The following is a 23,617-nucleotide window of genomic DNA, read 5'->3' on the forward strand; positions in this document are numbered from 1 at the left end:
GATCAAAGTTTTTTATTCAAATCTGAAGATTTCTGGAAATGGATATCTTCTCAGTGAGGTTAACAAGAGAAGAATCCTAGACGACTTTCCCTATGACCGGGAGATGGCATTAGCTACTATGGTTAGACCATAAATGCAGGGTCAACGTGTTAAAACGGTTGGTTGTTTGAATATTAATAATAGACTTATGCATTATGTTATTGTGCACATGTTGACTCCATGACCTGGAAATTTTGCAAATTTATCGCAGGAGGATATCTTTATGTTATGGGTGCTTAAAAATAATATAGTTATCAATTAATCTCATCACATCATGCAGCATATGCTTAAATGCAAGGCCGGTGACACACCCCTACCATACGATTTCCTTATCACCTAAATCATGCAATATTGTGGAGTTCATGTTGATGTCGATGCTAGCACTCATATTGGGGTCAGACATCATTTTCAATTAATTCTTTGAAGAGGTTGAATATTGTTAATGTCAACGAAGTTTGGCAACACGACGTCGGTGATGATGACGACAAAGAGTAACCACACCATCATGAGAACCTTGTGCAACCTCCTCCACATCTTTCAAATCCTAATATGATGACTCAAATGTGGGAGGGGGTACAAGACTTGCAACAGAATGCAGGGTATGAAACAAATGCATGTGCGAGTTCAATGTATTGAAGATAACTTGGCAAACTTATCCCTCGACATGAACCGATAATTTGTTCACCTAAATCAGAATGTTAACTTAATTCTTCACCATTTAGATGATTAAGTTGCTTACTATTCCGTGACTGTATTACATGACTTATTTGCTTAAATTGACTTATGTGTTTGATAACTTACATTACCTATTTTTGAATTCTACTTGCTTTGACATCAGTTTTCATACTTTTATTTATTGTCAACTTAATGAACTTCAAATCAAATGGATTCTCGAATTATTGATGAATTGCTCAAAGAACAAAACTATGTGCAATTCTTGAACGACAAATACAAGCCATGATGCGTCGAAATTCGCTGTTAACGGCTAGGATTCAATCATCTAATCCAACTTCAGAAGAAATTCATAACTTATTACAGACTATGAAGATTCAAGATGATAATTTATTCAGACAGTGCTTCGACTTTCAATCTTCACATCCATCCCATACAAGACATCTAATAGGGATGTCAATACAATATTGTTTCAATAGATTGCTTACATACCTCACTGAAGCAACTTCATCATAAACTATTATAAATATATTTGTATGTTATTATGTTCGCTCTCTTTTTTCATGTCATGTAATATTATAACTTCGTTGAATTATTTGTTTCTTCAAAATTAATCAATCTCACTTTCATAACAAATAAATTCATAGTACTTGGTAGTAAATTATATTACAAACAAATACTACATTTAAAAATAAATTCATTTTACTAAATTATAATTTTTTTTACTTTTTAAAAATTAATTTTAATAATTACTTTTTAATTTTTTACTCTTTATAAACATTTTTACAATTAAATATAACATTAACAAATATCATTTTATATTACTTTAATAACTAAGGACATTTGATAATCTTTAAATTCTACCAATTAAATAATTTTTTTAAATTTGTCACATCAATCAAATCTTACACTAATTCTCATAAACTTTACTTCCAAATTCACTCTCAATTACCTTCAAATACACTCAAATAAACAACAAAAAATTTATCCTCAAATTCATTCGATCACTCTTCCACCAATCATCTCTTAAGTGAATAAAGTAAAGAACTGTTAACGGCAACTTAACTTATCTATAAGTAATGTCTCATCAGAGCAAATGGCCAATCATAAGGTTTTCATTGTGAATAGGTAGTCATTTATTTTGATGTTGTATACGTTATGCTTTATTACATCAATTTTAAATTGTTGTTATAATGTGTGCTTCAATAAAAACAATCATATCATCCATACTTTAATGTTTTAAATTTTAACAGACTTTTTTTTTTTAACTTGTGATGTACATTGTTATTTAAGATTTAAATTCTTAAATTATAAGAACAGATCATGGTCATAAGATTTAAGTTACATGTAGATAAAAAATTTATATTAAATATTATAATTTAAGTTTATTTGTTCTACATTGCTGTCAATAAATTCATTTGTTATATATTGATGTCAATGTCTTTTCCTATTTAAATATTTTCTTCTTTATTATCTTCATCCATGAAAAAAAATTTAAGAAACTTTTTGATGTTAAAATATGGAAAAATTTATTATTTGAGTTCCTTTATTCATATATAGTTATCTATATAGATTTTCTTTAAAATTTTAAGCAACTTTTAAACTCAAATTTTACTTCCTTATGAGTTTGGTTTCATCCTTCGGGACATTTCTATTTCTTCAATTATTCTTCTTTTTGTAAAAAAATAATTTAAACTTTTAGTAATATATAGTAGTAATGAACATCAAATTTGATTAAAACAACACTTCAAATAAGACTTATAAAATAAATCATTTAAATATAATTATATAAAGTATTTATCAACCATTATATAAAGTATTTAGCATGTCTAATATATCAATATAACATTACTTAAAAGTCAACATTTTTAAATTTTAGTACTTGCTCTAATTCTAACTTTCTCAGCTATCATATAAATGGTATTCTCTAGTTTAGAATTTGGAATTCCATTACAATTTTGTCTTTTAAAAAATACGGATAGAAAACAGAATAAGTATTTAAATTGTCATTGGTCTCGACTTCTAAGTGACGTGAAACTATGATGTATTGAAACATAAGCCTTTCAGTCTTAAGAATAGAGGGTTTAAGAGAACTAATGGTTTGTCTTTAGAACCTCATATTTGGTAAATGTAATTTTCTGATCCGAAATTCGTCAAACTGTCATTAATTAAGATCAATCACCATGCATCTAAGATATTGTTTATTTTGAAGCCTATAATTTCGTCACAATTTTTTCTTTAAAAAACATTTAGATGATGAAAAAAAAAAAGAAATATTTAAACTATTTTTTTGCCTCCACTCTTAAACAATATAACTATTGGACGTACGTCGGCGGTTAACTCATCTATATCAAAGAAGCTTTTTAAAGAACTTCAGCAGGAATGAGCTTACTCCCTTTTCCACTGCTTCTTTGGATATCTCTTGTCTCACCACCCGCCCCTTACTCCTTTTATACCTCATGTTTTGTTTAGCCTAATTTCCTCACATCCCACTTTTTTCTCCCTCTACCAAATACTTTTAGATTTTCACCATATATAATCATATATTATATAAATGTTAAATTCACAGTTTACTTATTTTTATTATTGCTAAAGGGTCCTTGTTTGGAAGTACTGAAATTTCTATGTCTGGTGAAACTGGTGCAGGTTAAATTTCAACATTTCATAACCAACTATTTCTGTTGATGTTATGTATAAATAGATCCATAATAAAAATTGGCTATCTTGGCATGTTAGGCTACTTTATTTTTGTTGGAAATAATTTAATTGTAACATTAAATATAAATAATTGTTAAATATTATATAAGAAAAAATATTTATTTATTGTTTTGAGATTTTGGATTAAAAGTGATGTGAATTCTTTAGATAGATTAGACTTATTAAATTTATGTAATTCCTCCTCAATGAAATTTATTGAAAAAAAAGTTTATCAGTGGTATAAGAACTGATGGTTGATTTTGGTGACAGGCTTAGACCACAAACAACGAAGATATATATAAGTATACTTGAGAAGAAATATACTCATGTAAAAGGGACTCACTCGTGATAGAGAGATTGTTGGGAATAATTCAAGTGTGAATTTAAGTTTCACATAACAAAGTTAAACATCATATAAGAAAAAATATGATAGGAAATCATCCAGGTAGCTTGTTGGATGTCCATCTAGGGAGTCAAAACTTGAACCAGGACTAGGAGAATGGAAGAACAAGAAGGACTTCTATTCTTATGGAAGACGATGTTTTCAAGCTTGTTCTTTCCTTCTCTTAAGTTTTGCATATATGTATATAAGTCTTTTCTTTAGGCCTTGTATTTTGGCCAAGTTTTCATGTCATTTAGGTTTATTTTTGGCCATTTTCTTGATAAGTCACTAAAATAATCAATTATTCCAGTCAGCTTTGATCATTTCCTTGTTAGACTCACAACAATAATCGATTACCATGACCTATAGTCGATTATTTCTACCAATTTGTGATAGCATGCTAGTTTTAAGCCTTTTAGACTTACCTCTTGAATGGAATGAACTAAAATGATTTTGGGCTTTCTTGGGCCTTAAGGAACCTCCAGGAACCTTGTTTCAATGAGAAGATTCTCATACATTGTATCCACTCTTGAAGAAGTTCAAGAAGCTCTCAAGTTTAGTGTATCTTTTCTAATTCAATGTACTTTAGTTCCATCAGGTTCACTCTTGTATCCTATAAATAAGAGTGGCCACACCTTGTACAAACAACTTGGAATATATAAAGAGAACCTCTACCAAAATTAACTGTCTCATTTTCTCTAATTTCATTAGGTTTGTCAACTACTTGACTTCTCCTAACCCTTTTTCCTTCATGGTTAGTTTAACCTCCTTCAAGATGCACTTCCAAAACCACTCTCCACACACTATTTCCTTCATTATCACATGTTTTAGCATCTATAACTTTCTCTACATGGAGTCTCCTTCAACTTGCTCGAAGAAGGTTTCCATCATTTGGTATCAAGAACAAAAGCTACTTCTTTCGATCATGGGTTTCATTCATGGGTCTTCAAGGGATAAGTACCTTTGAAACTTTTGATTTATATCCATGTTATTTATATCTTCTTATATGTCTTGTGGTGTGTTCGAATGATATATATGTCTCGTGTGTCTGTAAATTTGGTTAAACACAATTTTTCTTCTTGAGTCATCCATTTGTGTGTAGTAGGATTTCATTTTGTTTGTTTAAATATGTGTATATGTTTTTTGGTTTTCAATAAGTGTAGTTTTTTGTTTTGGGTCTTATCTTGGATTTTATGATCTTGTTGTTTTGTCTTAAGTCATGTTAGTCCAAATTGTCATCACTTTTTGGTTTAACCCTTTTATTTTTGTTTCACAACATTAAAATCTAACATCTACAAAATACTTGAGTTTTGTTGAGCCTTTTGTATTTTGTATTGCACCTTAAGTTCATGCTTGTTAGTAGAAACATAACAAGTTCTTTAGAATTAGGATTCTATTGAGTCTTTTTATGTTTTCATAATATTACTTGAATCCTTAGGACTCTCTCCATTTAATTATGTATTTGCCTTTGATCATGAGAATTAAAGTTCAAAATCATATGCTAGTGTTGTTGTTTTTGTGAAGTGATACATTTAGTAAAAAGTAAAACCCTTCTACAAAATTGAAAAAGAAGATTAAAAAAGCCATAAGGGAAAAAAATTTAAAATATATGTGAACATGAAATGATAATTGATTAACACCATAAGTAATCTATTAAAATAGCAACTAAAAGACATTAAAATTAAATTTGTTATTGGAAGTGAATCTTTACACTTTTATAACCTTTTTTGATTAAATTTGTGTCTAGCAGGGATCTTCCTTGAATTTTGTGTTTCTTCACTTTTAAAACATTAAAAAGTTAAAGACATTACATCATTTGGACTTCTATTTGTCTTGTATCATATCAATTCTCTTTGAGTTTAACTTTCCAAGTCTTTGTTGCTTTTCTTTCTTTGGCCTCTTGAGTGGTTTACACCTCCTTATAATTGTAGTTCTTTTGGAGTTTTGACTAACCTTTCAAGGTAGCATCCTAAAAGTAGAAAAAATCTTGATAAAGATTTTCCTAATAGGCTTGGACAAAGGAGGCTACAAAGAAACACTTTTTAGTGACACCAAGAGAGAGTAGACACTTGAATACTTGAAGAACAAGACAAGTTTTGACCATTGTTTCTTTTGTGTATGTCGTAGAACATTTGTATATTTTGCTTTATTGTTTTGTAATTTTTTTTTCATTTTTTCTTTCTTTGGTTTCTTAAGAAAACGTCTTTGGTGCAATCTCATCTCCTTGGCTAAAACTTTGTAATAGTTTAAATACATAATAGAAATGAAAGTATCATTTACACTTTCATATAGGAGTCATCTAGTTTAGTGAAGCACTTTTACTTTTCCTTTGCAATTCTTTTTTTTTTTTTTCTTGTTTAGGTCTGTGGTATATAGAGTGTTCTTTATTATAAAGTAGATAAATCTTTCTTTGGTTTTAAGAAACATTCTACATCTACTAATAGAAAAAAAAATTGGAAGATTTTTATCTAGAAACTTTGGTAAAGATAATATAAGAAAACTCTGTCTAGGAAGGACTTGGTTTCTAAGCTTGTTCATTGGCGATTCACCTTTTCTTCCTTGAAACACTTTTGCTAATAGCTTCTTTCTAAAAATCCTCCACCAAAAAGGAAAATCTTTTATGAAAATCTTTGTCATTCATAATTGTAAAGATTTTGAAAACTTTTGTGAAACATTTTCTCTTTCACAACATGAATGAACATTCTAATCATTCTAGTGTAAATGGTAGTGTAAGGGATAATTAAGAATGAGTACATTTGATTGATGAAGTTCAAAGATATAAAAAAGATATAAGTGTATTGAAAGACATGTTTACCCAATTCATGGTTAGTCAAAATAAAGACAAACAAAAATACAATTTTTAGCATAAGTAAAATACTTTCAAACACACGATCTTTTATAAACAATCTATATTGTTTTAGTACTTGCAAAACTTGTCAAAATAAGTGAAAATATATCTTTTGTGTTTTTCAACCAAGTAATAAATGTTTTTTTTATTTTTTGGTACTATTTTTTGTTTTAATGAATTATTTATTAGGATATTTGATTATTCCAAGACTTTTTCTGAAATTAATTATAATAATCTACTATCACTTACTTTTGATAATTATTATCTGATAACTTTTTTTAAAAATTTGAAATTAGTTAATGATTATTAATTATCTCATAATTTTTTCTTACAATTAATATTCTTTAATGTTTTGTTACTTGTGTTTTATCTATTAAATTCTAATTTACTAATTTTAAATAAAATATATATACAAAACTTTAACAACTAAATTATTAAATCTCTATACATTCTAAAATTCTTTAAGTCTTCGTCACTTCTTTACGAATCATCATTATCAAAAATCAAAAAGTTTAATGAAGCAAGATATCCGTCTTTTGAATATATGTTTTATGTTTTATAAAGAAAAGCATTTCTATCATTCATCAATTTTCATGTTTTAGTCTTTTTAATTGTTTGCTGAAAAAGTAAACACTTTTATTCAAGAGGATTATGCTTTTCATATTTCTCTCGTCTATAAAATCCCTCAAACTTTTTAATCGACTGTTGCTGCAGTATATGTAGTTTGGCATGCTAATATATGGTTTTTAATTTTCATAAACTGTAGCGGTATGAATTTTTTCCTCAACTCATTTTCCTGTCTGTGTTATTAATGGTATATAGCGTGGGTTGCAGAATCTATCCAGTTTGGTCGAAATCCTGCTGCATGGAAGTCTTACGAAAACATTGAGTATAAAAGGCAAGGAGATGTATCAAATCAAAATCAATATGTGAAGTGAATCAGTAAGTGAAAGTTTTATTCTCTTTCTCTGTCTCCTTCCCGTGTGTAAATGATTTTCTGTATGCAATAAATATTTATATCTTAAAATGTTTAATACAGTGTGTGTTATCTACTTTTTTTTTTGTCCGGATTCACAAAATGTTAACCATTCTTGCTAACGTTTGCACCTTTCACATGTTTCGAGTCGAATGTCTCCAAAATTGCTCCTCTGCCCGTCAAATAAGAGAGACCAGAGTCTCGATATATGCATGTGCCCAAGTCATTCAGTTAGGAGAAAATCATTCAGAGATACACAGTTAGTTGGATATTCTGTTAGATAGGACAATAAGTATTCTTGTATCCTCTTGGAACTAGCTTTCTTTCCCTCACTTTCATTCCAATCCGATTGCTCTGATTAAAGGCCCTTGAATTATGAATTATAATCTACTCTTCACCTCCACTTCTAAATTGTATTGAATTTTTCGACAGCCGAAACATAATGTGCAGTACACAAGTGTATCATTTCTCATTCAAATGGAAGGACAACTTTATTCCACAAAACAACTATAAAAGAGCAATCAAAGTATTTATATTATGCAGTATAGTACAAGTGTGTCATTCAAAGCTCCTGTACTTCCTTGTTCTTGTCGCTGACTACATGAGCCTCAGCTTCAGCTTCTTTTATCTGCCTTTCTATATCAGCTTTCTTTTGAAGGAGCGGTTCTATTTTTGCGTTAATTTTTTCAAGTTTTTGCTTCAGAGAGCTAAGATCCTTGGTTTTGTCCTTTCCAGTAAGTTTGTTCTTCTCCTTCTCCTTCTCTTTCTTGTCTTTCTTCTCTTTGTCTTCTTTTTTCTTCTTCTCTTTCACTTCCTTCCCACCGTCTTTTTCTTTGTCTTCCTTTTCACCTTCCTCTCTGACTTCTTCTATAGTAATATCCCTTACAGAGACTTCAACCTTGTCATCCTCTTTTTCACCCTCCTTTTCATCATCTTTCTCCTTTTTTTCCTTTTTGTGATCCTTGTTTTTCTCCTTATCTTTTTTCTTCTTTTTCTCAATTTCTTCTTCATCCTCACCTTCATCATCTTTTCCCTTCTCTTTCTTTTTGTGATCCTTATCTTTCTCCTTCTTATCCTTTTTCTTTTTCTTCTCATTTTCTTCTTCATCTTCACCTTCATCGTCTTTTCCCTTCTTATCTTTTTTCTTCTTTTTCTCATTTTCTTCTTCATCCTTACCTTCATATTTTCCCTTCTCTTCCTTTTTATGATCCTTGTCTTTCTCCTTCTTATCTTTTTTCTTCTTTTTTTCATTTTCTTCTTCATCCTCACCTTCATCATCTTTTCCCTTATCCTTTGATGTGTCTGTTTCTTCATCCTTGTCCTTTTTTTCCTTTTTCTTCTCCTTCTCTTTCTTTTTCTTCTTATCTTCATCGTCATTTCCCTCTTTTTCTTTGTCCTTCTTTTCCTTTTTCTTCTTCTCCTTGTCCTTCTTTTCACCCTCCTCCCCATCATCATTTCCATCCTTATCATTTGCTACATCAATTTTGTCATCCTTTTCCTTCTTCTTTTCTTTCTCTTTCTTTTCCTTCTTCGCATCAGTTGTGTCATCCTTGTCTTTCTTTTCCTTCTTCTTTTCGATCTTCCCTTCGTCATCTTCTTTCCCCTTTTCCTTTTTCTTATCCCTTTCCTTTTTCTCATCACCATCCTTCCCTTTAGCTTTTAAATTTTTACCTTTCTTCTCTTCCTCTTCATCTTCCTCTTCCCCCTTTTCTTTCTTCGCTTTCTTTGGTTTACTTTTCAGTTCCAGTTCTACCTTAATCTTCTGTTCATTTAAATCACCTGGCTTGTCATCCTTGATACTAATGTCATGGGAGATTTCCATATCTTTATTATCTTCACACACTAATGATGAAAAAACCTCAACTAAATCTGACAAGTCCCTGAAACATGCACATGTGACACAGTCAAGGCATTAATTTAAACAATTGCGTAATACAACTACTTGCAAGACATTAGTTAAACTCCAACATACTGCTTAAACAAAATACACCTTCAGAAACAATGACAGAATACACAGCCCAAGCTAAGCAAACAGAAACCCACCAAGTCCATAATAATACCCAACTAGGCTAACCAAACCAAGTGCAAAATAGAAGGATGACAAATTGATATATATGAACATCTACAATAGATACAAATGAGTTTCACTATTATTAGACATGGAATTATAAACGCACTGAATTCAGTAAAATCATTAAACAGATTGAACTAATTTTAATAAATACACAAAATCAAGCAAAACACTACCAATCAGTTTGCATTTTGTTTTTTCTCCATTTTAGTTATGTAAGAAGAAGCATAAGACAATAACATAACCAAAACAAACTACATTAAAGGGGGAGAAAAAGGCAAAAGCTAGATCACTAAACTTACGAACAAGATCCGAGATCATAAACAACAGATTTAACCAAATAATTAGCAAACAAAACCTATTAACCACACTCTCCAAGTCTCACCAAGCACAAAAGATTCCCAACGAGGGACGCACAAACATTACATTTACATATGCTAATTTGCTTAATTAAACATGCAGACCTCTGCTGTACAAAATCCAACATTATCTTTAATCACAATCATCCAAATCCCAATCAAGTCCTCCATACAAGTAGTGAATTGCCTCTTCCTCCAAAACATTCTATAAATTTTACATCTTCTGGACGAAAATCATTAATAAAAAAATCTTACGAACGAAATCTGGGCGTGAAAAAAGAATCCAACAAGATCTACCAACATTCGATTCCGTTAATGATCATAATTTAAACACAGCTAATTCAATCTTCCACTGTGGAAAGCACAGATTATGATCTGAATCGATAAAAGTAAGAGTATTAGATGAACAGGTAAAAGTAAACGTACCTGTTGTGAAAGCCTGGGATGGGAGAAACTGAAGAGGAGCTTCTGGAACGATGGTGACTAAGTAGAAGCTTTCGTTTGATGTATTTATAGCATTTTCCCGATCTATTGAGTGCGACATTTTGTAACGTGTCGGTTGCACAGGCATTGACGCGTACACAAGGAAATATAATTGAAGAAGCGGTATTCATTTCTACAAGACAAAAGCCTTTTTCTTCCCGCACTTTGACGGTGCTTTTTTCTCTCTTCTTCCGTGTTCCAGACGCGCAATTTTCCATTGGATAATTATTACAATTTTATAAAATTATTCATAAATTTAAATGTTCTTAATTAATTTTTTATTTATTAAATATTTAAAATTAAATTTTATATATTAAATTTGCAAGGTTATTTTATATTATTCACGAATGACGTGAAAACAACATAACAAAATATCATTAACATAAACTCAAATGAAAAATTTAAGAACTCAGATGATAAAATAACGTTTAAGAGGGACACAATATACTTTAATTTATATAATTTAGTGGCTGCATAAAAAAGTAAAAAATAAAAAATAAAGAAAAAAGAAGGTACAAACACTTGTGACTTGTAAGATTGTCTTTGTTCTGCTGCTATGCCAAACACAAGGAACGATTCCTTTAACTCCTCTTTACTCTTTCACCACGCAAAGAACAACCCTTTAAATTCATGATATAAACCCTTCCTTCGATGAATCAGATAATTAAAAAAGTGTATTATTAAGTATTATGTTCTTATTTTACTGAAGAATACAAATAATGAACACTGGTTCTTGAATGATGCTATTGTACAAAGTTACCTTCACAATAACTTGCATAAATCTGAGTTTAATTTACATGCACTGTTAATGTAAAATAGTTTTATACAAACTTTCAGTGAGATTTAGCCATGATAAATTCCTGCTGAATGTGTTTGTATAAAGATATTGCACACTGATATTGTATATAAAATTTTCCTAGGAAATTTTTATAGAGCTTCGTCTAAGCCATAATTCATACATAACCATGTAAAACACATCAAAGTCGTGGGGGGGTGAATGCCATTGGAAGTGTTTCCTGACCTTTAAAACATTCTTTTGTAACATCAAGTATTTGTTAGAACTGATGATATCGTTGAGGATCTTTTTGAGTGAGGGGATGTCTGAGGTGGTGACAACAACTGAAAAGCTCTTCCAGTTCAACACATCAGCGAAGGGAAGGTCATAGTAGTTGGCAATGATCACTGGAACACAACCATAATATAGAGAGTCTCCAATACCAACTGTGTTCAATTCAATGCCCTTAACATGAAGGCAGAACTTGCTTCCTAGCAACTCATCTGCATATGTTGTTTTAAGTCTTCCATGGTGCACAAAAATTTCTGAATCATTTTTCCATGTCTCAAGAAGCTTTACACGTATTGGGGAGTTAACTCCCCCTGCAAAGAAAGCTAGCCTTTTCCTGTGATTCAAAATCAAAAAACAGCAAAATGATTGTACTTGATATACTGAATAAAATCATTGTTGTGATGCTGCTTCATATGCTACCAGGTCACTAATTAAATGAATCCATTTGTAATTTGTAACTGAACAAGTACTGCTACCTCTTTGATGAATCAAGGTTTGGGGGATTTCCTTTTCTTGGCCAAATCTGTGGTAGGAATGTATCCTTATGAGCAATACACCCAGTAAAGAAATAACTAGATGAGCATACAACTTGAATAGCATTGAATTTCACATCAGGTGCTTTGTTCATGGCAGGCCTTCCGATTGAATGACAAGCAACATAAAAATGATCAGCACCACCTGTACGGTTCCAATATGGATACTTGTGACTGATGTTCTGAATGTAGTCTCTAATGAAGTCTTGTATACCTCTTACACCAACTCTTCTGTCATGCAACAATCTTGCTATGGAAAAGGGCAGAAAGAAAAGACCCGCTTCTGTTGGTTCAATTGTAATGAAATGGCTCTTCATAAGTGCCTTTTTCAGGTAACTTTCACTCGCATAATTGCCATCAGGTTCAGATTCCGGAGGCAAAAGCACGTTTGCAAAAGGATCATCTTCCCTGTGAGGATAAACATATATCTTTAAGCTCCTATTCATTTCTTTATAGTCTTCCAGAAAAATATCTCTGTCATGGAACACGTCGTTGTTATTCTCAATTTTTCCTGAACCATAAAAAAAGCATTCCCCAGATACTGGAGTTAAGACAGTAAAGTTCATACTCCTGAACCCAATAACACCGAAGTTTGTTTTATGATGAGGCACCTGAAGCTACTAAATATACAACATTAACCCTTCAAACTCTACTCCTTATATCTCTTAATATAAACAGCATCGTTATACGAAAAATGTTGAGATAAGCTTAGCCACTGATCGTTAAGACCTAACTACTGAGTAAAACAGTAACCAGAAAATGAGTAAAATCCCAAAATAACAGATGCTAGTAGAAGAGGATATCGTCTCACAAGTTTTATTTGAATCAAGGGTTCTGTATTTTACAGTAAAATTCTTCGTAGGGTTGCCTAATGAGTCATTTTCTATAATAAGAAGGTTGTGTACTTGACATATTCATATTCTTAACATTTATTTTACTGAAATTCTGAATTCAGTTTACCTTTAGCAAATTAGTTATATACTTTTAAAATCTTCCGTGTTAGAATTACACATGTCCATATCCCAGATACAAGTATCATACAAAATCTACATAACCTTCTCTTATTGAATAGCAATAATCAATGTAACCAGCCTCTGCATAAACCATATAGAACACCTAATATCATGCCAAAGTCAAACAAATCCAGGTTCCCACAGCCTAGTACAGATGTCTGCAGGTCCGACTAACATCCTCAACTTCCCCTCGCACTAAAATAAACAAATGAATCATTCAACTAAGACTGTTCATTTGACAACGAGAAAGCCACACAAAAAAAATTCTCCCCAGAAGCATATAAACCGAAAAGAAAGGTAAAAAACGAAACTTTTGCGTACCCTTTGGGCTGAACTGCGGTGGAGGGGGAAGACCCCGTTGACTTTGTGGTCTTAGTTCATACCCCAATCGGAAAGAGTTAGACTTGGTGGAGTCAGAAGCATTGTTGTGGAAGATAGGGTCAAAGTGGGGTGTGGTGGAAAAGAGAAAGGGTGGTTTGAAAAGAGAAGTGGCATGGTGGTTGTGATGGGAGAAGAGGTTAGAGGTGGAGTAAATGTAGAAGAGAATGAAAAGAGAGGTGAAGAGTGCTAAAGTTGTGGGGATGAAGAAGAAGCCGCTGAGAGGGCCTGCAAGACGGCGTTGAGAGTAGTGGTAGAGGAAGGAAGAACGAACCATGGCATGAGGAGCGAGCCAGAGAGAGACGGAGAGAGAAAGAGAGTGGAAGGAACAGACAGAGACCAAGAATAAAAGTCAGAACACAAACGTTTGTAAATCACTGTGATTAAGTAGTTTTTCTCTGCATGAATCTTCAAGTTAGATCACAATACATGAATTACAAACCGATGTGATAGAATCTTTCATATCACCAATGAACTACTTAATTTTTGGAAAATGATATTTTAACATCATTTTTTGACACCATTTTGACACTGTATATGTGTTACATTTTGACACGTGTGCAGTATCAAAATGGTATCTGGTGTTAAAATATCATTTTCCTTCATTTTTAGGCTTAAAGGTGAAATTTTCATACGATTTTTATGGTTGTTCCTAGATCAACTTTATTAAATATGCATGTTTGTTTTATTTTTCAAATATTATATTCCTTGTAAATTCGAAAAGGGTTATTTTTCAAAGGAACAAATTCATTTTCCAAATAAAATGTAATAAATGAGCTACTAAAATTGTTATATAAAAAATGGAATTTTTATAAAATTTTATGATTATTAACTCAACTTGATAAACATACATCTTTTATTTTTTCAATATAATATATAAATTATCCTTTGTAAGAATTTCGCAAAAGAACTTATTACCAAATTCGGTTTCCAAAAAGTAATGCAATTGAAATAATGAGTTATAATTTTCTCATTAGTGTTTTAAGTACAACACTTTGAATTCAATGACAAAAGATGTTAATATAAAGTCAAGCATAATTTTAAAAAAAAAAAAAATCTAAGGACATATTACAACAACATGCAAGCTACATACATGGAATCTAACTTAGACATTTATTGATGTGATCCTAAAATGAAAGTTTTCAATAAAATATGAGATTTGGAAATACTTTTAGAAGAAAAGTAAAAAAATAAGATAAAATAAATGTAAATCATGTTTGAAAAAGTTGGTTTGAATATATTAAAATAAAGTTAATCTAGGTTAGACTTGTTAACCTCGAATTGCTTATGTGTAAAATGGAATCTCACATCTTCATTTAGAGTATATGAAATGTAGTTATAAGCAACTTTTATAATTTTAATTGAATGACAAAAATAAAATATATTGAATTTTATGATTTTCAATATTTTCACATATATGAAGAAAAATAATTTATTTGGATTCATTGTAAAGTTTTCTCAATCAATTGTTTTCTTTTCTCTTACTTTTCTTATTTAGCTTCTTGATGATATAGAAATTATCAATGAAGTCTTCTTATGTCAAAATCACAGTTACTCTCTCTTTCTCAAAACGTAACTCTTTTGCTCTCTTTTTTCATAAACTTAACATATTAACAGAAGTAAAATTTCTTAACATATTAACAGAAGTATATTTTATGATATTTTAAAAACTTTAATAAAATACCAAAATGTTCTTTTGAAGTGAAAAAAGAGAGAGATTAATTTTAATAACTTTAAAATAATCTCTATAACTTTAATACATTTATATTATAATAATCATCGTTATAATCTTTACATCAAAGTTATTCTTTAAATTACATGAATCAAATATTAAACTAATATAATTTAATATTCTTCCACTTGGTTCATGTGATAACTTGAAGATCTAAAACTAAACTTTAAGTGTGCACCATTCATTAGAACTATCAAGTCATCATTATATGAATTGAAATGATTGAATCATTACTAGTGGAAAAATGTTGTTTAACGTCACCACATAGATGTCGGTTGTTATGTGCACTGATGTAAAACGATGACCGGTGGCAACTTCGTAATTAAGTAGGGCAACTAGAAGTCGGCCCCTGCTCTAACCGATGCCTGAAGAAGTCTAGACGTCGGTCCCCCTATAAGGCGATGTCTAAAGGGCTGCCAGGTAAGGTGAATAGTTGACCTATAGACGTCCACAAGACAACCACCAACGTCTATAGGTCTCAGAGGTGGTGAAAAGTCGCGAGGTAGACGTCGGTGCCCCCTAATGGACGTCTATAACTTGACAGGTAGTTGAGTGCCATTAATGTCTGAGACATAGACGTCGCCTCCCCCCCCCCTAATGGACGTCTATAACCTAACAGTTAGGTGAAACTGTAATGATTATGCTACAAACTAGACGTCGGATACCATGCAACCGACGACTATGTCCAACTAGACGTCAGTTGTGCAGATACCTGATGTCTATAATCCGTGCCAATATTAATATTTAAATCATATAGACGTCGAATTAGTGAGAGCACCAACGTCTATAACCTTACAGACGTCTGTCGCGATAGCTAACCGACGTCTATAATGACATAAACTTCAGAACGCGAACCCGCGAGCAGTTTCCACTATTCACCGTCTTCTTCGTCGAGAGCTTTTCTCCATCGCGTCATTAGAGGTTCGTTTTCTGTGTTTTTGACCGTTTAAATTTAGTTTTGCTCCGATTGAATTAGTCTTTGATGAAAAAGCTTTCATTTGAACCGATCATAATTTCATTTCGTTGCGTTTTGTTGCAGTTTCAAACATCTTGTTGGGTTGCGTTTTCGACTGTTTTTGGACTGCTTTTCTGACCTATATTTGGGCGTGCACTACGACAGCTATCTCATTTGGTTATATATAATCTGCTAAAAAGGTTAGGTTGTTTGTTGAAAACTTAATTTGTATGGATATTATTGGCTTTTGTGTATGATGTTGGCATTTTGAATTTGCATTTTATTGGTTTTTTTTTTATGATTTCATATTGACGTTTAGGTATGCATGTGTTTGCAAATTGTTAGTATATGCATGTGTTTGNAGATTGTTAGTATATGCATGTGATTAAGTTTAGTTGTGTTATTATAATTGACATGCATTAGTATGAATTCACTGAGTGAAACTTAGTTCCCGTTTGAAATTTAACACAAACGATTAATCTTTTAATCGTTTGTATTAAATTTTGAATTGTCCGATTGTCCAATTTTATACTGATGAAGTATGTTACGAACATAGTATGGATCGAAGCTGGATGAATGCATGTCGCCTCTCTGAAGAATATGAGAAGGATGTTTCGGTGTTCTTGCAATATGTTAAAGAAAAGACAAAGTCTGTGAACGGGACATATTTTTGTCCTTGTGTTCGTTGTCTTAATCAAATACGACAAGACTTGGGCAATTTGCATGATCATCTATTCATGTTCGGCATAACGAGAACGTATACGGTTTGGACTTGGCATGGAGAAGTATTGGACCAACCTATGACATCACGAGGAACAAATTATGTAGAAGAATGGATGAGTGATCATTTAGATGACATGATACGTGATGTTGGTGAAGATAACTTTAGAAGAGCTAATTTGTACGATTCTGTAATCAATGATTTTGAGCAACCGTTGTACCCAGGCTGCACGAACTTTACATGTTTATCTGCAACTTTGAAGTTGTTCAGTTTAAAAGCAAGGAATGGATGAACCGATAAAAGTTTCACGGAGTTGTTGGAGTTGCTGAAGGACATGCTTCCAGAAAATAATACTCTTCCTATTCGAAATTACGAGGCCAAGAAAGTTTTATGTCCAATGGGTCTTGAATATCAGAAGATACATGTTTGCCCCAATGATTTTGTTTTGTACATCAAGGAGTTTGCTTCACTAAAGTATTGTCCAACATGTGGTTTAAGCCGTTTTAAAAAGAAATCTGACAAAAACATTAGTGAAGAAGGTAATGATGGTGCACCTAGTAAGGTCATGTGGTATTTGCCTATAATACCTAGGTTCAAACGTATGCTCTCTGTTAAGGAGGATGCAAAGAACCTTAAATGGCACGTTTTAGGAAGAAAGTGCGATAATCTTCTTCGACACCCAGTAGACTCATCATAGTGGAAGAAGATCGATGTAACATTTCCAGAATTTGGTGCAGATCCAAGAAACTTAAGACTTGCATTTGCAACTGATGGCATGAATCCGTACGGGAACTTAAGTAGCAAACACAGTTCATGGTCAGTTATGTTAATGATATACAATCTTTCTCCTTTGTTGTGCATGAAGAGAAAATACGTCATGTTGTCAATGATGATATTCGGTCCTAAACAACCTGGCAATGACATTGATGTTTACTTGAAACCTTTAATTGATGATTTGAAATTGTTGTGGGAAGAAGGTGTCGAAGTGTGTGATTCAGATGTTGAAGAGAATTTTCGTTTGCGTGCAATGTTGTTTTGCACTATAAATGATTTCCCAGCCTATGGAAACTTGAGCAGTTATAGTGTTAAAGGACATTTTGCATGTCTGATTTGTGAAGAAAACACTAGTTACCTTCAATTGAAGCATGGTCAGAAGACGATTTATACAAGACATCGAAAATTCCTTCCTCGCAATCACCCTTATCATAGATTAAAAAAGCATTCAATGGAAGTGTCGAGGATGAGGTTGTGTGCAGACCCCGGAATGGTGAGGAGGTGTACCACAAAGTCAAAAACATTGAAATTGTATTTGGAAAACATCGTAAAAGTACATATCCAAAAAATGTTTGGAAGAAACGATCAATATTTTTTAATCTTCCTTATTGGTCTTTACTTGATGTGAGACATTGTATTGATGTGATGCACGTAAAAAAAATGTTTGTAACAGTGTCATCAAAACTTTATTAAACGTCAAAGGGAAGACCAAAGATGGAATAAAAGCAAGACAAGATTTGTCTGACATGGGAATCCGAACAGAGTCACATCCACAGACAATAGGTAGACGCACCTATTTGCCCCCAGCCTGTCATACTCTTTCTAAAAAAGAAAAACAAAGTTTTTGTAAGTCTTTAAGAAGTGTGAATGTTCCACAAGGTTATTCTTCTAATATTAGTAACCTTGTTTCTATGTAAGAGCTAAAGTTAGTTAGTTTAAAGTCTCATGATTGTCATATATTGATGCAACAATTGTTACCAGTTGTTATTCGAGGCATATTACCTCCTTCTGTTAGGGGTATTCTGACACATTTGTGCTTTTTTTTAATGTCATTTGCAAGAAAGTTGTTGACCTTGGATGTTTAGATCAATTGGAAAATGGAGGAATAAGACTACTATGTGAATTGAAGATGTATTTTCCACCTTCTTTTTTTGATATCATGGTTCATTTGATCGTTCATCTAGTCCGAGAAATTCGAATATGTGGGCCGATTTACCTAAGGTGGATGTATCCTATTGAAAGATAAATGAAAATCTTAAAGGGATATGTCAAGAATCAGTATAGACCATAAGCTTCAATCATTGAGCGATACATTGCAAAAGAAGTCATTGAATTTTGTTCAGCTTACATGCCAAGTTGTGAACTAGTGGGTCTACCGAAGAGCATACATGAAGGAAAATGTGAAGGTAAGGGTCGTGGTGTGAGGATTCAACGTGTGAGTAGACAAGAAGTTGATCAAGCTCATTTGTACATCTTAAACAACACTGATGATGTTATTCCTTACATTTCTAAACATGTTAATGAAATAAAGGCATCACACCCAAGAATGAGTGAAAAATGGCAGCTTAATGAACATGTCAAAACCTTCTTACCATGGTTTAAGAAAAAGATTTATGCGACTCCAAATGTTTCTGAAACTCTATTGAGGTTATCTCGGGGGTCGAACACAGATGTCATTACATATGGTGTGTACTATATTAACAATATCTCTTTTCAAACAAAGGAAGAAGATGACAAAAGTAGAGTTCAAAATAGTGCGGTTACACTAAAAGCTGAGTCGGTTCACTTCTCTAGTTCTAAAGACAAAAATCCAATCACTACATCAATTAGTTATTTTTTAGTAATACAAGAAATATGGGAGGTGGATTATGTCAGGTTTAGAATCCCCGTACTCAAGTGTAAATGGGTTTATATAAATTCTGGAATGATTACAGATGGCTCTGGTTTCACATTGGTAGATCTTAAAAAACCGAGTTTCACTAATGAACCATTTATTATGGCAAGTCAAGCAAGGCAAATATTCTACGTCAGCGATCCAGCGAATGAAAAATGGTTAGTGGTTTTGGAAGGGAAAAACCACCACGGTTTTGATGATGAAGAATCTCTTTGTGTACTTCAGCCAACATGTAGCACATAAATTCCCATTGAAGACTCAATTGATGACGTTGTCGATGACATACATGCAATTCGTAGTGATAATGATGAAGGGATCTAGGATAAAATAATATCTTAATAAGTAACGTCTTGTTTTTTGTTTAGACTTTCTACGAATTTATATTTACATGAAAATTTCAATTTCAATTCATAATAGCTAACCTTGTATATATTTTTCAGGTATGTCAACCTCTGGCTCCGCATCAGCACAGAGCAGACGTACAAGACGTACATCCGGACAGGTTCCTGGGCAGAGGAAACATCTTGAGATTGAACCAAGAACCGGTGTGGCCTTAGGGCCAAATGCTGATAATTTTAGTAGTTATCTGGGTAAGATAGCCAAAAGCCATGTTTCTATCCTTCATGCAACTTGGGATGATGTCCTAGAGGTCGAGAAGAACCTTTTATGGCAAGATGTTCAGGTATGGTTACTTAAAAGAAATTTGATATAATTATTTCTTTGATCTTATTATGTCATTCACACATTCCTTGTTTTAAACAGCTAAAATATGATGTTCCAAACACCCAGGACATGAGGTAGAAAATCTTATCGCACATATGTAAGATGTGGAGGGATTTCAAGACAAGGCTGACACGTCTGTATATATTTGGAAAAAGACAACATGAGAATCCATTTCAACATTATTCCTTCACAAAAGAAGAATGGATGCAGTTTCGTCAATCTAGAGAGACTGAGGAATGGAAGGTATTTATCTTAACCAACAACGTCTTCAAAGCAATTTTTATTATTATATATTTATGTGTAAAAATTGTTTTACGGGGTAAAAGGTAAGCCGCCCAAGAAAGGCAAAGGCTAAATGATGCACCACACGTGTTATCACGAGGTGGTTATGCGAAACTGGAGAAGAAACTTAGGAAGGATCGAGCAGATGAGTTGGGCCTTGAGTCCCCGGACCTAGCACCTCCACCTACAAGGTACGAGATGTGGAAGGTTGCTCGGACGAAATCTGATGGAAACATGACATCTGCCTTAGCCGTAGCGATCTCACAGAGAATTGTAAGTTGAAATTGTAAACATTACTTTATTGGCTTTTTATCATATCTTGCAATTTAAGTAACGTAAATTTTTTAATGTGCAGGATGAGTTGGTTGAGCAGTAGACACAGGAAACATTTACTCCCCAGGGCAGAGAGGACATTTTAACAACGACCATTGGCAAACTGGAGCACCTAGGACGTGTACGTGTAGTTCCTAGGTCCATTGGTCTTCGTGAGTACTTTGGCCTTGTAGAAAAATCAACTCAATCAACGAATCAGGAGGCATTGAAGCAGATGGATCTTCAGTGGGAACAAAGAATTCGTCAAATGGAGCAATGCTTCACTCAGTAGCTAGAAGAATAAAAACAAATACAAAGAGCGCTGGAAGAGAAGCTGCAATCCATGATGCAGGCCACCATGGGTGTGCCCACTGAAACTCCCACACCACCTTCTACCAACACTAAAGGATCCTGCTCTACTGTTGAACCTACTGACTACATTGGTCAGTATGACTTGTTGGTTGATGGGGATCCCGCACGCATTGTGGTTGTCAAACGAGTAGTTGAGGGAGGCCAGACTATTCACGGTGTTCCCATATCACCCGACCACGTGCGTGTCATGATTGACGAGGCTCGGGATCCACAGGCTCAGGTGCCTGTACCGACTCCTGAAGTTCGATTTGTGGGGGAGGCGATAGGAACTTTTTTAGCCTGGCCTAGAGCATTGGTTATCACACACATTGGTACACAATAGGTATAATATTGTTATCTTCACTAATTTTATATTATCAATTAAAAATATTTGTTCATAACTTTGAAAATTTTATGTTCAGTTCACACGTCCTCAAAAGCAGCCAATGCATGACGCACCAATACCTGAATATGATGATGCTGATGATGGTGATGACACGGCTGAAGCAGAAGATAATCTCATAGCAAAGCTAATGTCAAACATTCCCAAGTTCAACAAAGGATCAATACAAATATACTGGGAATTACGAGTATTTGGTCTCCCTCCCCCCTATATGCCAGTATATATCACATTCAATGATGTCTCGGAGATCATCCAGGGAGACAGAATATTTCCATTCTTCAACTCTGGTGCATGTAAGACAATTAATTTTGTCAACCATAATAGTTTAAGTTAGATGCCTACTTTGTAACAAGTTAACTTTGTTTTTATAGGTACATGGACACAGTCATTGTAGACCAAGGTCGGTCTTCCATTTACGGATTTGTTGAACCTCGGACCATTCAACGTTGTGGTAACACAACTCAAATCAAACAAGATTATTTGCAAACATGGATGACTGAGTCAAATAGAGACATATACCTTGTGTCATACATTGATGGGTATGTGTTGTTTTATGTAAAAGGTAATTAAATGTTTCCTTAATTAGTTTACTAACTATTTATGATGTTCCAAACAGGACTCACTAACAGTTGGTGGTCCTCATTCCCAAACAAAGTATAGTTGTCTTCTTCTGTTTGCTGCAAAGGAAGATGAAAAATGACTGGAAAACCATGCTTCAAGGGTAAGTGTATCGCTAAAAATGACTTTTAAATTCATGTAGGCCTTAATTTTTTATGATTTCATACTTATATTCATATTACTTTCTGTTTTAATGTAAATAGAGTAATGGGTAAATCTCGAGGTCAGCTAAATCAAGTCTTGTATCCCAAGGTTTGGTGTATTTATAGTTTTAATTCATTTATTTTCGTTATTCAATGATCTTAATTCTTGACTATACTTAGTTTGTCATTTTAGTGTAATAGACAACTAATTTCATGGGAATGTGGGTATTATGTGATGTCTTGGATTAAGACCATCATTCGAGCTGGCATTACACATAGTTGGAATGAGGTAATAATCAGAAATCAATTAATTCTTTTGAACATATATAAAACCATAATCAATATTTCTTAATTGTGCAGCGCTTCAACAATATATCTGCTTTACCCGAAGACACGATAAAGCAGCTAAGGCACGAGTGGGTAACTTATCTTCTCCAAAAGTGGAACTAGAGCAAGACTTATTTTTGTTGTTTTCAATTACTTAGGTTTAGTTTAAGTTTATAATTTCATTTTTTTTATTTTGATTGAATTATATCTATTTATAGCTCAAATAAACAATTCTTTATTATAAACAATTGTTATGGGAAATTTTTCTGAATTTCAGGTGTGGTTATATTCGAAAAATAAAATTTTTATTAAAAAAAGAATACCTAGTAGACGTCGGTTCATGCAAAACGGACGTCTACAGACGTCAGTCAATGCACAAAGTGTCGTCCAATAAGTAACAGTGGACAAAACGATCCAGCGCGCACTGACGTCTATGTTAACGTCTATTGTGGCTACGCCTGACGTTTAAACTTGGTTCATCCGGGTTGAATCCGTGGTGGGCCGGGTTAGCCCACTAACCTACCTACCTAATTTTATTTTATTAAAATTTAATTTTAATTTTATAAAAAATATTTATTATTTTTTTTTGCTTGAAAAAACTATTTAAGTTCTTTATTTTCAAAAATAATTAAACATCACATGTTAAGAGTGAAATTTGATTAGATTTGAATTATATAAAGTTTATAATTTTTTTATTTAAAAAAATTGTAATTAAATATTGAGCCAATCCGTTTACCCACTAACCCATGATGGTCAAACCGGGTTTAAATTTTTTTGCTCACTAATAAATGAGTCGGGTTGAGTTGGCTCACTAAGAAGTGATCAACCAGTGGTGGGTCAGGCCGAGTGACCCATTTTGACAGCT

General features: G+C 32.8%; 2 protein-coding genes across 5 annotated transcripts; both read right to left on the bottom strand.

Moving 5' to 3' along the window:
* Positions 1–8,018: 8,018 nt before the first annotated feature.
* Positions 8,019–10,779, bottom strand: LOC106753735 (cylicin-2). Its single transcript, XM_014635587.2, has 2 exons — positions 10,471–10,779; positions 8,019–9,494 (listed from the first exon to the last, which is right to left on the bottom strand). Exons 1-2 carry the CDS (start codon positions 10,743–10,745, stop codon positions 8,177–8,179), a joined length of 1,593 nt encoding a protein of 530 aa, XP_014491073.2. The 5' UTR covers positions 10,746–10,779; the 3' UTR covers positions 8,019–8,176.
* A 69-nt stretch (positions 10,780–10,848) lies between these two features.
* LOC106753819 (probable glycosyltransferase At5g03795) lies at positions 10,849–13,974 on the bottom strand. 4 transcript variants are annotated; one of them, XM_014635679.2, is made up of 4 exons: positions 13,461–13,974; positions 12,070–12,667; positions 11,549–11,927; positions 10,849–11,169 (listed from the first exon to the last, which is right to left on the bottom strand). In XM_014635679.2, the coding sequence occupies exons 1-4, from the start codon at positions 13,792–13,794 to the stop codon at positions 11,128–11,130; spliced, it is 1,353 nt and encodes a 450-aa protein (XP_014491165.1). In that variant the 5' UTR covers positions 13,795–13,974; the 3' UTR covers positions 10,849–11,127. The 4 variants fall into 4 exon arrangements, with proteins under 4 accessions (XP_014491165.1, XP_022633504.1, XP_014491164.1 ...); XM_022777783.1 differs by having other exon boundaries at positions 10,849–11,173; XM_014635678.2 differs by lacking the exon at positions 10,849–11,169 and having other exon boundaries at positions 11,207–11,927; positions 12,070–12,637.
* Between the last annotated feature and the right edge of the window lie 9,643 nt (positions 13,975–23,617).

Source organism: Vigna radiata, unplaced genomic scaffold (genome assembly GCF_000741045.1).
Source record: "Vigna radiata var. radiata cultivar VC1973A unplaced genomic scaffold, Vradiata_ver6 scaffold_7, whole genome shotgun sequence".
NCBI classification, from domain to species: domain Eukaryota; kingdom Viridiplantae; phylum Streptophyta; class Magnoliopsida; order Fabales; family Fabaceae; genus Vigna; species Vigna radiata.

Coding starts and splice junctions, on each gene's coding strand:
- LOC106753735 (XM_014635587.2), bottom strand. CDS start 10,745: ATGGAAAATTGCGCGTCTGGAACACGGAAGAAGAGAGAAAAAAGCACC. Junction 9,495..10,470: donor ATCCCAGGCTTTCACAACAG/GTACGTTTACTT, acceptor TGCATGTTTCAG/GGACTTGTCAGATTTAGTTG.
- LOC106753819 (XM_014635677.2), bottom strand. CDS start 13,794: ATGGTTCGTTCTTCCTTCCTCTACCACTACTCTCAACGCCGTCTTGCA. Junction 12,668..13,460: donor ACCGCAGTTCAGCCCAAAGG/GTACGCAAAAGT, acceptor TCTTAACTCCAG/TATCTGGGGAATGCTTTTTT. Junction 11,928..12,069: donor AACCTTGATTCATCAAAGAG/GTAGCAGTACTT, acceptor TTTGAATCACAG/GAAAAGGCTAGCTTTCTTTG.